At 41.3% G+C, this 12,271-nt stretch overlaps 2 protein-coding genes across 4 annotated transcripts in view; one reads left to right on the top strand and one right to left on the bottom strand.

The window, feature by feature from the left end:
- Positions 1-5,944, bottom strand: part of kdm6al (lysine (K)-specific demethylase 6A, like) — a 32,274-nt gene extending 26,330 nt beyond the window's left edge. For both annotated transcript variants that reach the window (XM_048198763.1, XM_048198764.1), the window contains exons 1-2: positions 5,506-5,944; positions 5,326-5,389 (exon numbers count right to left, since the gene is read on the bottom strand). In XM_048198763.1, the coding sequence (XP_048054720.1) occupies positions 5,326-5,389; positions 5,506-5,666 (225 nt within the window). In that variant the 5' untranslated portion in view covers positions 5,667-5,944. The remainder of the gene's footprint in view (positions 1-5,325; positions 5,390-5,505) is intronic.
- A 224-nt stretch (positions 5,945-6,168) lies between these two features.
- LOC125273423 (FUN14 domain-containing protein 1) lies at positions 6,169-10,796 on the top strand. 2 transcript variants are annotated; one of them, XM_048198766.1, is made up of 5 exons: positions 6,169-6,652; positions 8,855-9,006; positions 9,603-9,678; positions 9,776-9,904; positions 10,375-10,796. In XM_048198766.1, exons 2-5 carry the CDS (start codon positions 8,879-8,881, stop codon positions 10,450-10,452), a joined length of 411 nt encoding a protein of 136 aa, XP_048054723.1. In that variant the 5' UTR covers positions 6,169-6,652; positions 8,855-8,878; the 3' UTR covers positions 10,453-10,796. The 2 variants fall into 2 exon arrangements, with proteins under 2 accessions (XP_048054723.1, XP_048054722.1); XM_048198765.1 differs by having other exon boundaries at positions 8,850-9,006.
- The last annotated feature ends 1,475 nt before the right edge of the window (positions 10,797-12,271 follow it).

Below are 12,271 nucleotides of genomic sequence, written 5' to 3'. Positions count from 1 at the left end.
ATGAAATCCGATGGCTCAGTGAGGCCTGCATAGCCAGCAATGGCATTTCCTCTCTCAAGATCCATTAATGTACTAAAAACATATTTAAATCAGTTCATGTGAGTACAGTGGTTCAATATTAATATTATAAAGTGATTAAATTATAAAGTCAAAAAAACTAAATAATGACTTAATATCTAGTGACGGCCGATTTCATAACACAGCTTCATGAAGCTTCGGAGCGTTACAAATCAAATCAGTGGATTGGAGCGCCAAAGTCACGTTATTTCAGCAGTTTTGTGGTTTGATACGCGATCTGAATCACTGATTCGACTCAAAAGATTCATAACGCTCTGAAGCAGTGTTTTGAAATCGGCCATCACTAGATATTGTAAAAAAAGTGTTTTGTTTTTTTTTGTCCACCAAAAATATTCTCGTGGCTTTATAATATTAATATTGAACCACTGTACTCACATGAACTGATTTAAATATGTTTTTAGTACATTAATGGATCTTGAGAGAGGAAATGTCATTGCTGGCTATGCAGGCCTCACTGAGCCATTGGATTTCATCAAAAATATCCTAATTTGTGTTCTGAAGATGAACGAAGGTCTTATTAACCCGCGAAGACTTCCTTGTCACTCAAAAAGTCCCCGGAAGACATTTAGGGCGTGATGTGCTCTCGTCACGAACACAATAACCTGGACGTGTTTGAGACGGCCGAATCAGAGCAACTCGCACAACCGTCACTCTGAACCAATGATTCTACACATGAAGAGGAAACTGAATGTCAAATGAAGTAAGATTCACTGAACTGGCAGGTGTTTGGTCGTTTCCTGAGACGCATCAGTTTACACACTAAACATCCATGAAGAATAGACAGAACCAGATCTAGTTAACAGGTTTTACATTCTGAACACTTACAAACGCACATGACCACTCTGACAGCATTAACACATGAAAACAGCTGATGTCAGTTACAGGTTGGGGTCGTTCTTCTATCATAAATGAGATCAACAAAACTACTAAATGACAAACACTTACTTTACACAATATTTAATTTACTGGGAGCAAAAAAGACCAACAAATCCGTTTCCATATTTTGCCAGTGACACGGGTTATATTTGTGTTAATCAGCGGATGCTTATGATCTCAAAAACAGACAAATCGATTATCAGTCCGTCACAAATAGGGAGAATGTGCAGATTACAGCAACAATAATTACTATAAACACTAGCATTTCAATTAGTCTGACTAATGCACAAGGAATGAGATGATAACACCTGCATTGTGTAAACTAGGTTAAAACGAGCGCCGGTGGGTAACGGACACGGTTCAGGCCTCTGGACTGTTACTTTCCACTCAGACGCTGAAGACGTTAAAGCGTTAGTTCACACAATAACGATCATTCTGTCATCATTTACTAGCCGTCATGTCGTTCAAACCTGCGATTTTCTGTTTCAGCAGAACACAGATGGAGTAAACCAAACAACATTGGACTCTTTTGACTTTCATTATGTGGACAAAATCACAGATTCTTCAAAACGTGCTCCTTTGTGCTCCACAGAAAAATGAATGAAAGTCAAAGGTTTGGAAGGACATGAGGGGGACTGATGATCATTCGGAGCGATCCGTCCCTTTTAAATAGTGAATTATTTACATGCTTCAAGTAATTCTGCATGTAACGAGACAAACAGTTTGCATTTTTTACATATTAGACATAAGAATGGAAGTGTGCATATTTTTTAAAAATACATTATTTGCAAATAGTTTAAATTGATCACTTCATAACTACAATAGACCTGTAACATTTACTATTATTATTTCTTTTTCGTTATTCCCTTAAATCCCTTATAATCTTTTAATTACTTAATTCTTTTAAATAAAAAGACCAATAACACACACACACACACACACACCCCCCCTTTGGTCCCCCCAATGTTCAAGACATGGTTACGGCGTTGCATCATGTTTGGCACAGGCACAATGTCTCGCTACAACAGCAGATAGAAAACTCCTTTTACCTACAAATGCACGTTCAAACCACTGCAGACCCGACGACACAGCGAGCCGCTTCGGTCAGCGAGGCTCTCCGAAGGTCAGATGGCCGAGCCGCGTTATGTTCTCAAGCCACGTTCGTGTCACAGCGGTAATAAGAGAAACACGTGATACGACACAGGTCACGTGTGTTGAAGCGTTTCATACGGCAGCGTGACGTCTTTTACTTTGGTGTGTGGACTGAGGTCGTGTTCAGCGCAGATACGGCAGGCCGTCACTCTCGCTGATCCAACATTCCCCACAAGTCACCGGCTGACCTCAGGTTGGTTTGGCAGGACACTAGTAGTCTATGAGCCGGCTGACCACAAGAAAACTGATGTGCGCGCACACACACACACACACACACACACACACACACACACACACACACCTAAAGCAACCAGAGCAGGAGTACTGTCAACAAAACATCACAACTCACAGCAACAGAAGAGAACGTCACACGGCTACATACGCTGCCTTAACAACCAATCAATTAAGCAACATTTCAGCCATTTAGGTGTTCGTCAGGTGGTAAAAAAAAAAGAAGTGTTGAAGTAGTACATAACGGTATAAAGCATGCATGAGAGTCAGGCACACGACCAAAATATAGCCGAGATCATGAAGAAAACGCAAAAAAGACACGGTCACTCCCAGAAAGATTTAATGAGCTCAAAAGTTTGTTATACTTTGGTGAGCTCATTAAATGTTTTTGGGAGCAACAGTGTGTCACCGTTTTTGAAGAACCGCATACAAACAATAAATACACCTGACAATGCTGAGAGGAACAAACGAGCCAAGAATTATTCAATGGGAGTCATTTATCACATCTCAACAATCACAGGGAATTAGATCCTATTCACATCATTTTTTTTTAAATGGAGAGTCTGAGCATGAAAATGCATGTGGCACAGACATACTTAACCCCAGAACACCAACTCTATGTACATGCAGCCTACAGTAAATCTGCATAATAATGAAACAGCACCGCGACACACAAGAAAAGACGAAGCAGTCATTCGACGACATTACACACTTCTCAACACGGATTTCTCTTCTACTGTGCTGATCAAACCCATTTTCTAACCCAAACACACAGATTCTATATTCCTCAACACATGACAGCATCACTGCGTTTCTCTCGCTCCATTTGTCGAGCAGCGCCATCTGTTGTACAGGAGTGAATTCTTCATTTAGCCCAATGAACGTGTCGATCTCGCCGTGAATAGACCTTTCAGATGCCATGATTCACTCACATTTAGTTTGAGCTCTTCAAGGTTTTACCTTATTCTCTAGCCCTGACACAGAAACAAAGAAGTCACAAGTGTGACATCTCAATTTAACGTAACATATGGACGACTGTGACTGAATAAATAACAGATCTCAAGCTAAATAAGACTGTCCACATGCAATCCTCCATGAACATGAACCGCAGATCCTAACATTATATCCGAGAGCCACGAACATCTGAACATGGCATTTCTAAAGTCATGCATGTGTGAGGCTTGATCAGTGCCTCTGCAGAAACATCAATCGATAAACTGGTTTACTGATTAGCCATCGACTTCACCGAGACGCCGAAAGACAATAAAAGACATTGACGCGCATTAATCTGGAAATGCATTACAGGGTCAATTCTGATCAAGAGAAGCAACAAGTCTGTTAAAATAAGAAACAGGCCGTTTCTCCCCAACAACAGCAACATACAGTGTGCATCATGCATACGTCATCTTCATCTGGACGACATTCTAGTGATCTACAGATATATTTCAGACAAACACTATATGTACCAGCGCAGATCGAACAACGCAATGCTGGAAGAGTCTAGATGAGGAAGCGGCAATAACAGAACACCTTCAATACTGCTGATGATGATGATGATGGTGATGATGATGGTGATCGACACACATGAGGTGTTTGCTAAAGGGTTAGTTCACCCAAAACTGACCACTGACATCATTTACTCACACTGATGTGCTTCCAAACCGCTCTGACTTTCTTCTGTGGAACACAAAAGATCATTTGAAGAATGTTTAAACTGTATTTTTTTCAAAATCTCTTTTCTTTTCCACTGAAGAACGAGAGAGAATCACAGAATGACCATTTTTGGGTGGACTGTCCCTTTAATCGCGTTAAAGCCCGTTCACACAAAGGACGGAAAGTTTTAAAAATCGCTCTAAACGTAAAAGAACAGAGTCCAATCAGCCAATCAGAATCCATCCTGCTTTAAAGAGCTCATGCATTTAAAGCTACGGATGACACAACATTATCGTGCGTCGGGCTTTTGGATTTTGGTGGGAAGGGGCCTTTAATGCGGATACCAATTCCACAGGTCAGGGCGCTGTATAACCCCACAGAGTAACGCACATGATATCAGTGATGAAGGAGAACATCAGCAGATCCATCTACACGCTACTGATGATGAATGCATATCTATGATGACATCGGATCAGACATCATTCACACGCAGACTGAAGTCCATCATCATCACATGACAGGTTTCTCATGCAGACTCAGTCTTTGTTCACTCTCTAGTGTTCACTACAGCCGGACTGCACAACACAGGGAGGTGTTCTCACACGAGGCCAGTTACCCACAAGCCTTCAGGATGCCCAGAATCGCAGGCAGCAGGGCTCAGCTGGAGCTGCTCGAGTGCTGCACATTCTGCAGCGTTATTCGCGTCTCTTTCTGCATTATAACGCGCTCTCACCCCTCCCCACCCCGCCATCTTGGGCCGACCCGAGCAGCCATTACCACCGCACACAAATCAACGTAAAACTGAGCCCGAGTCTTCCTCTGCGTGACAGACGCGTGTAATAAACGCGTTCAGCGCTGAATCACTGACGGAGCGCGTCTCATGAACTCGCGCTCAAATCACGCGTCCAGTGATTTCAGCTACACTCACCGACCTCAGTTTGACTGACACCTGCATTCTGCCCGGTTCACGAACGAGTTACAGAATAAACACAAACACGGCTAGGGCTGCGCTCCTGAACGCGTCGCGTCAACCTGCGTTTAAGCAGTGAAACGAGGAGACGCGTCTGGACGCCTGAGCTGCTGCGGAGTTCATAAAGTTCTCCATATGGTGGTTTCAATCACAGATACGCGGCTAAAGGCTCGCGGAGCTCCAACGGAGCGCGTTAACGGAACGGTTAGCCGCGCAGCTCTGATAGAAAACACGGACACCGCCGCGTCGCCGCTCGCGCAGCACTCACGCCCAGACCGCGGGAAACCGTGTCACTCGCTGTCATTTTGCACTATGTGTGTGTGTTGTGAGGCGTGCGATGCGTTGATTTCAACGCGCGTCTTTACCTTGACGAGCAGGGCCTTCATGCTGGCGCCATCTTCATGAAGCCGCTGATATCCGAACAGAGAGCTGCGAACGAGACACAAACACACACAGGCTCGGGATCAACTCGCTTCCGAACACACATCTCACACCCAGAAACAATCATAAGACGCTCGCGGGCTCCGTTAAGCGGCGGTTCAGACCTGTCGACGCGGGCTAGAGTGTCGCTCTCCTGCGCGCTCAGCCGCGGTGATTCCTCCTCGGGTTCACTCGCTTTTCCCGCCGCCATTTTCTTCTCCTCATCACCAGCAGCGCTGAGGCGTCGAGCAGCGGCGACGGCGAGCGACACTCGGCACGATTTCATGGAATCGCACCGAGAGAAGGCGAGCTCCGTTCGTCCAAAAGCCACAATAAACGGAAACTTTTTTCCAGTAAAACGCGCTTCGGTTTCTAAAGCCCGTTCCGAAGTGAGTTGCTCGTCTTCTCACATTGTTTTGTAGGAATAAACTGTGTGACGCGGCGGGTCAATGTTTATGCGTGACGTGCGGCCCGTGCACACTTTAAAAACGCGGAACGTATTAAAACAATCTGAAAGTTGTGTCCGCCACCAGATTAAAGTTGTTGTAATTGTGTCACACAGGCGAACCCACGCCGTCGTCGTCGCCACGCCCTCCCGGGCTCAACAGCCAATCGCTGCCGAGAACTCGAGCGCGTCACTGGCCTTGTCCCAAAATGTTTTGGTTCTTCAACCCTTTGGGTAATTTAGTTTCGTGTAATGATCGTTTGAATGCGCGACGCGAAGCCTTCAGCGTTTCACGCGTGCATGAAAAGAGCCGAAACATTTTCCCAGAAACTCTGACAGCGAGCGGCTAATTTTCGTTGTTATGAAATGCAAATAGAGAGGTGTGGCTTTCGCGAAATGGGGAAATTGGAGTGACAGTTGAAGGGTTAAAGCTTAGGCCGCTGTGGCTCAATCCTGTCTTTATTTCCTCTAATGTTCACAGAAAATTTGGAGAAAAAAACGGATGCAGGGATTCTTTAGTAATACGCGGTACAGTCGTTTATTTAGTGCTGCTAGTTTACTGTGAAATGCACATAAAACATGAGAATGAAATGAAATATAGTGAATCAAACTCATCAGTAGCTTGTGTTCACAGTGAACTCTAAGGAAAAGCGTGTCTTGTTATGGATATGAAAACGCAGTAATTATAACCGGACATACTGTATAATGTTTGAAACATTGACGTGGCTGTAGGCGGCGCGCACGCACGCACAGCTGTCAACATCACCTGACGCCATGACGTCACACATCACCCAAAATGGCGGAACAACAACAACAACACACAGAAGGTGAGTGAGTCTGCCGCCTCATACATGATAATCGAGTCTTTACACTCTGAAGTCAGCGTGTCTCACACACACACACACACACACACACACACACACACACACACACACACACACACACACAGCTCATTACATGCAAACAAACAAACAGAAACTGAGAATGAGATCGTTTCAGCTTTGGTCAGTGTGTCCATTAAATAAGTCTAACCCCCGGTTTCACAAGACAAGGCTTAAGATAGTCCCAGACTAAAATGCATGTTTGAGCTGTCTGAATTTAAAGCAACTTGTACTGACATAACTTAAAATATCTTAAAATATGTCAGTGCCATTGATTTGACTCAGGATGATCACCAGTAATGTGTTTTTCTAGTGTACGTTTATAAAAGCTACCTAAATATCCTAATTGAACTAAGGTCTAACCCTGGTTTAGGCTAAACCCTGTAGGTCACATTTCACTCAAATCAAATCATGCATCATGAGTTTTTATAGACTACAAAAAATATTTTCTTAATCTGTATTTTTGTCTTGTTTTCCAGAAAAAGTTCTTAAATCAAGATACATTACTTGAGATGCAAAATGACTTTCCTGGACAGAGATTAAACCTAGTCCTAGAATAAAATGTCCCTTTAAACCTCTGTCATGGTTTTAAATAGTCCTAGACTTAATCTAGTCCAGAGTTTAACAAGCTGATTTCCTGGAGGAAAACTAGAGCTAGTCCAGGACTAAACTGAGGCTTAAATTAAACCTACCAGGAGGAGGTTTAACTTCAGATTAACGGTGTGTTTTAAAGAAGACTCATGTATTACATGGATATATATCGATATTGATATACATTATATATAATGATTTTATATATATATAATTTTTTTTGATGCTGTTCACTGTTCAACCATTGTTTCTGGTTCAAATGTGAATGCTTCATGTTAATTTGACTTGAAATGGTTACTATTTGAATTCACTTGATGTTTTCATTTTGAAATAACATTACAATCAAGTAACCCAATCAAACAAGACTTTCACTTCCCATCATGCTTTGCACCGGGCTGAACTGGGAGAGTAAATGTTGAAGTAAGGTGTTATTTTATGCATTTTAGGAAGATGAGAAAATGGAGAGACTTCTTAATGATTAAAGTTTGTGTCATGTTTGTGTTTGTTGGTTTAGTGTAGAGCTTGTGCTTGTGTTGAGGACCTGCTGACAATAATAATGAAGAAACCACTGTGATGGTGCTTTGGACTGAAACAATATCACTTCTAGACTGCCAACACAGAAAATCACGTGTAAATAGTTACATTTAGTTTGTTGCTATGTAAGTCACAGGACAAAACAAGACGCGCTAATAATTGTAGGATTATTATATATATATATAGAATTCATTACAAACAGATTTCCAGGCATTTTTTTTCACAGCTGATGTATTTTGCTTGCTTTTAAAGAACGGTCTCTTGTTTGGTAAAGTTTTTGATTGCAGTCTTTTTCTGCTGTCATTGTTTTCCTTGGATTTGTTTCTCAGTTCCATGCTATTTTAAGCTTTTCTTGGTTCATTCCATGTTTTATAGGCAACCTCTCTCCATAGTCCAGGTTTTAGTAATCTGTGTTTCAGAAAGCCATTTTTTAAGACTCGATTAACTATTCTGGATTAAGGCCTACTCCTGGCTTAATTTAAACCCTGTCCAGGAAACCTCTCCTCTATATCTTAAGTCTTGATTTCTGAAAAATATTTGTGCTTAAAACATGAACAAACATCTGCCAGCGGGGTCAGAAAAATAACCTTGTTTTCCCTTTGATTTAAGATTATTTTTCTGACCCCACTGGCAGATATTGTTGTTGTTTTAAGCACAAACTCACTTCATTTTGATGATTTGTTTCAGAAAATAAGACTTAATATCTTCAGTCATTTCTCTTCTCCAGTAAATGTATCTTGATTTAAGAATGTTTAGATATTTGTGCTGGAAAACAAGACAGAAACACTGAGGAACAAAATATTTTTTTTCAGTACAAGGCTGAAATTTTAGTCTCGGAGTAATCATAACCAGCAAAATAGAGTTAAATGAATTCATGTGTGATGGCATGTGGTTACAAAGTTTACTGCTAGCTGTATAGATATGATACTGCAGCTTGCTTTAGATGAATAATATCATCACACGCTTTACTGGCTGCTCCATATTGAGGCTTGACCTGCTGTTGATGTGTCCTGTTCAGGACAGGCCGATGAAGACGAGGCTTACGAGATGGTGGATCTGACCACATACGCACGGAGTCACCAGTGGTGGAGCGCCGTGTTTGGGAACAACTCCGGGCCGATCGTGGAGAAATACTCGGTGGCCACTCAGATTATGATGGGCGGAGTCACAGGCTGGTGCGTTCTTGTTCACCGGCCTCATTTCCAGTTGCTCTTCATCATCAGTTCATAAATCTCTTATCTGGACATAATGTTGACGTCTGGAAGACCAACTACAACTGCCACATTTGCTTGTCTGTCCCAACACTGGAATGTCCCAGTGCTTTCAGAGGTTATCATGTCCCTCTGGCTACACTAATTCTTAAAGAGCACCAATGACGCTTTTGTCCATCTTCATCTTCCTTTAGTGTATATTGTTGCTGTTCGATCATGTTCTCTATATCAGTGTTTCTGAACTCCCTGAAACGCCTCCACTGTAGTCTTGAGTTTTCTTCACAATATTCCTCATTTAAATAATTCATATGCAGAATAAAGGGGCGGGGCCTGCTTGAGTTAGTTAGTAGTGTGTTGAAACTCGTGGTAAGGGGCGGGACATTTCAAAAATGGGAAAAATAATGTGTTTTTGAACATTCAAGCATGAATGCTAAAACAGGTTAAGCCTAAAAACAAAAAATCAAGACTTTGTAAAAGGGCATAACAGGTCCTCTTTAAATAATGGTATTTTTCATTGTTGGTTTTCCTTTCTTTTGCTTGTTAACTCCGTTCATCCGCAGGTGTGCGGGATACCTGTTTCAGCGGGTGGGAAAGATCGCCGCTACGGCCGTCGGAGGAGGATTTCTGTTGTTACAGGCAAGAACCGAGAGCTGCGCACTACAATATACCGGTCGCTGTTCCTTCATTATATTATAAATGTGACTAAATGCTTGAAAGGGGTTTTGTCTTGCAGATAGCCAATCACAGCGGCTACGTCCAAGTTGACTGGAAGAAAGTGGAGAAAGATGTTAACAAAGCAAAGAGACGCCTGAAGAAGAAAGCCAATAAAGCCGCACCTGAGATCAACACGTTTATTGAGGAGGTGAAGACAGACACTTAATAGTATGAATAAAATCAATACGGTAACTCGTGTCTTGTGCACACGTGAGCTTCAGATAACAGGCATTCATTATAGAATTAAATCTAGGACTTTATCCGCTGGTTTCACAGACTAGACTTAAGCCTAGTCCCAGACTAAAATGCGTGTTTGAGCTGTTTTAACTGAAAGCAGCATATCTTAAAATATGTCATTGTTTTGTCTCAAGATGCACATCAGTCATGATTTTTTTCTAAGGCCTAATCCTGGCTTCATCTAAGCCCTGTCTGTGAAACGGGCTACAATGGATTTTTCCTTTGCTTCAGCAGTTCCTTAGAGGAACTTTTTATAGTTTAGTTCAACACAATATTGGTTTTGCGCAACAGGTTCCTGTTCTCTGAATCTCTTTTCCGTGTGTAGCAGTGCCCTCTTTTGGTTATGAATAGTTATGCCACATAACAGTCCCTGTTTTTCAGGCTTCTGAATTTGTGAAGAAAAACATTGTCGTTTCAAGTGGATTTGTCGGTGGCTTCTTGCTTGGCCTCGCCTCTTGAGTTGAAACACGTTTCCTGTGATGCTGTGAAGAGTGCCGTCCCATCATGCACCTCATGTTAGGCTGGTGCTAAACCTGCCGGGCCGCTGTTCGCTCTCTTAACCAGTCAGTACTCGGTGGCTTCTTCGCTCACTTAGTATGTGTGAGTTTGATGATATGGAGGTGAAAGTGAGCTTATTCTTTGCTGTTTATTTTGCTGAAAATGACTGTTCTCAGCTAATTCTTGTACAGGTTTAGTCATTTTGTTCTTGAAGTTACTGTTGCATTTTCATGGCCTTTGTTTGTTAATTTATGTTTCTTTATGGGGACTGTTTACATTGTAAATAAAAACGACTCCTGATTCAACTTTGTGACATCTTGATATTTTTTGTTGTTTAAGTTCAACAGTATTTTATGATGGAATAGCTGGTCATTTGTTCACATATTGCTTACCTAATTTTCCATTGGCCTTTGGATTGGTCTGGGGTCAGAGGTCATTGGCGGCTCAACCAATCCTCAGCTGGAATAAAAATAATATATACATTTATCCGTTTAGTGCACTTTACAATTATAAGTATTAAATATATAATGTTCAATCATTGATTTTAAAGCTGAATGAAGAGTTTGTGTTTAACATATATCAGTAAATGTGGTGCTTGCATTGGCCTGTCTTTCTACTTTGTCTTCTTATTCATTTTACTTTTCTCTTGCTGTCTCTCATCTTCTTTCCACATCATCCTCAATAATGTTTTGATACAAGCTTCATGGTTCACATGCAATCACTCACAATGCAAACTTTATCTTAAGAATACTACATGTTAAATATACAGAACATAGCATCATTTAATGCTGATGTAATACAATTAAGTTTTGTTTTAATGTTCTCAGGAAATGGCACAATTTAGGTTTTCCATGGCAAATATGATTTTAACTATCCACAATGGCATCTGATGTTTATATTTAGACCTTTATTGATCTTGAATTGGCCAGGTTAGTATTGATAATGACAGCCTCGAGAGCCACACTACATTTAAGACGAATGTTGAATTATATTTTGTTACGCAGTTTTGGTGTAAATAATCTCAAGAGTAATCATTATAGATTCCACCACTAGATACAAGCATGAAATTCAAGGTTTTGACATTGGCCACTGTAAGCACTCCAACCTCAATACACACTAACAGTGTCATTTATGGCCAGTGAACCAGTGGCTCCTTGTTGTTCCTTTCCAAAACCTTCACGCTCTCTTATATGACCTTAATATCATATAACTTTTGAGGAGCAACTGAAGACACGGCTCTTCCACAAGCACTTAAACGTGCCCTAGAACTTTTAAAAAAAAGATGTAATATAAGTCTAAGGTGTCCCCTGAATGTGTCTGTGAAGTTTCAGCTCAAAATACCACATAGATTTTTTTAAATTCATTTTTTTAACTGCCTATTTTGGGGCATAATTAGAAATGAGCCGATTCAGGGTGTGTGGCCCTTTAAATCTGGTGCTCCACGCCCACGGAGCTCGTGCTTGCCTTAAACAACATAAAAAAAGTTCAAACAGCTAATATAACCCTGGATCTTTACAAAGTGTTCGTCATGCAGCATGTCTAATCGTGTAAGTACAGTGTTTATTTTGATGTTTACATTGATTCTGAATGAGTTTGAGGCTACGCTCCGTGGCTAACGGCTAATGCTACACTGTTGGAGAGATTTATAAAGAATGAAGTTGTGTTTATGAATTATACAGACTGCAAGTGTTTAATAATGAAAATAGCGACGGCTCTCTTGTCTCCGTGAATTCAGTAATAAACGATGGTAACTTTAACCACATTTAACAGTACATTAGCA

Source organism: Megalobrama amblycephala, linkage group LG8 (genome assembly GCF_018812025.1).
Source record: "Megalobrama amblycephala isolate DHTTF-2021 linkage group LG8, ASM1881202v1, whole genome shotgun sequence".
In the NCBI taxonomy this organism is placed as follows: domain Eukaryota; kingdom Metazoa; phylum Chordata; class Actinopteri; order Cypriniformes; family Xenocyprididae; genus Megalobrama; species Megalobrama amblycephala.
This window is presented reverse-complemented; position numbering and strand designations above follow the sequence as displayed.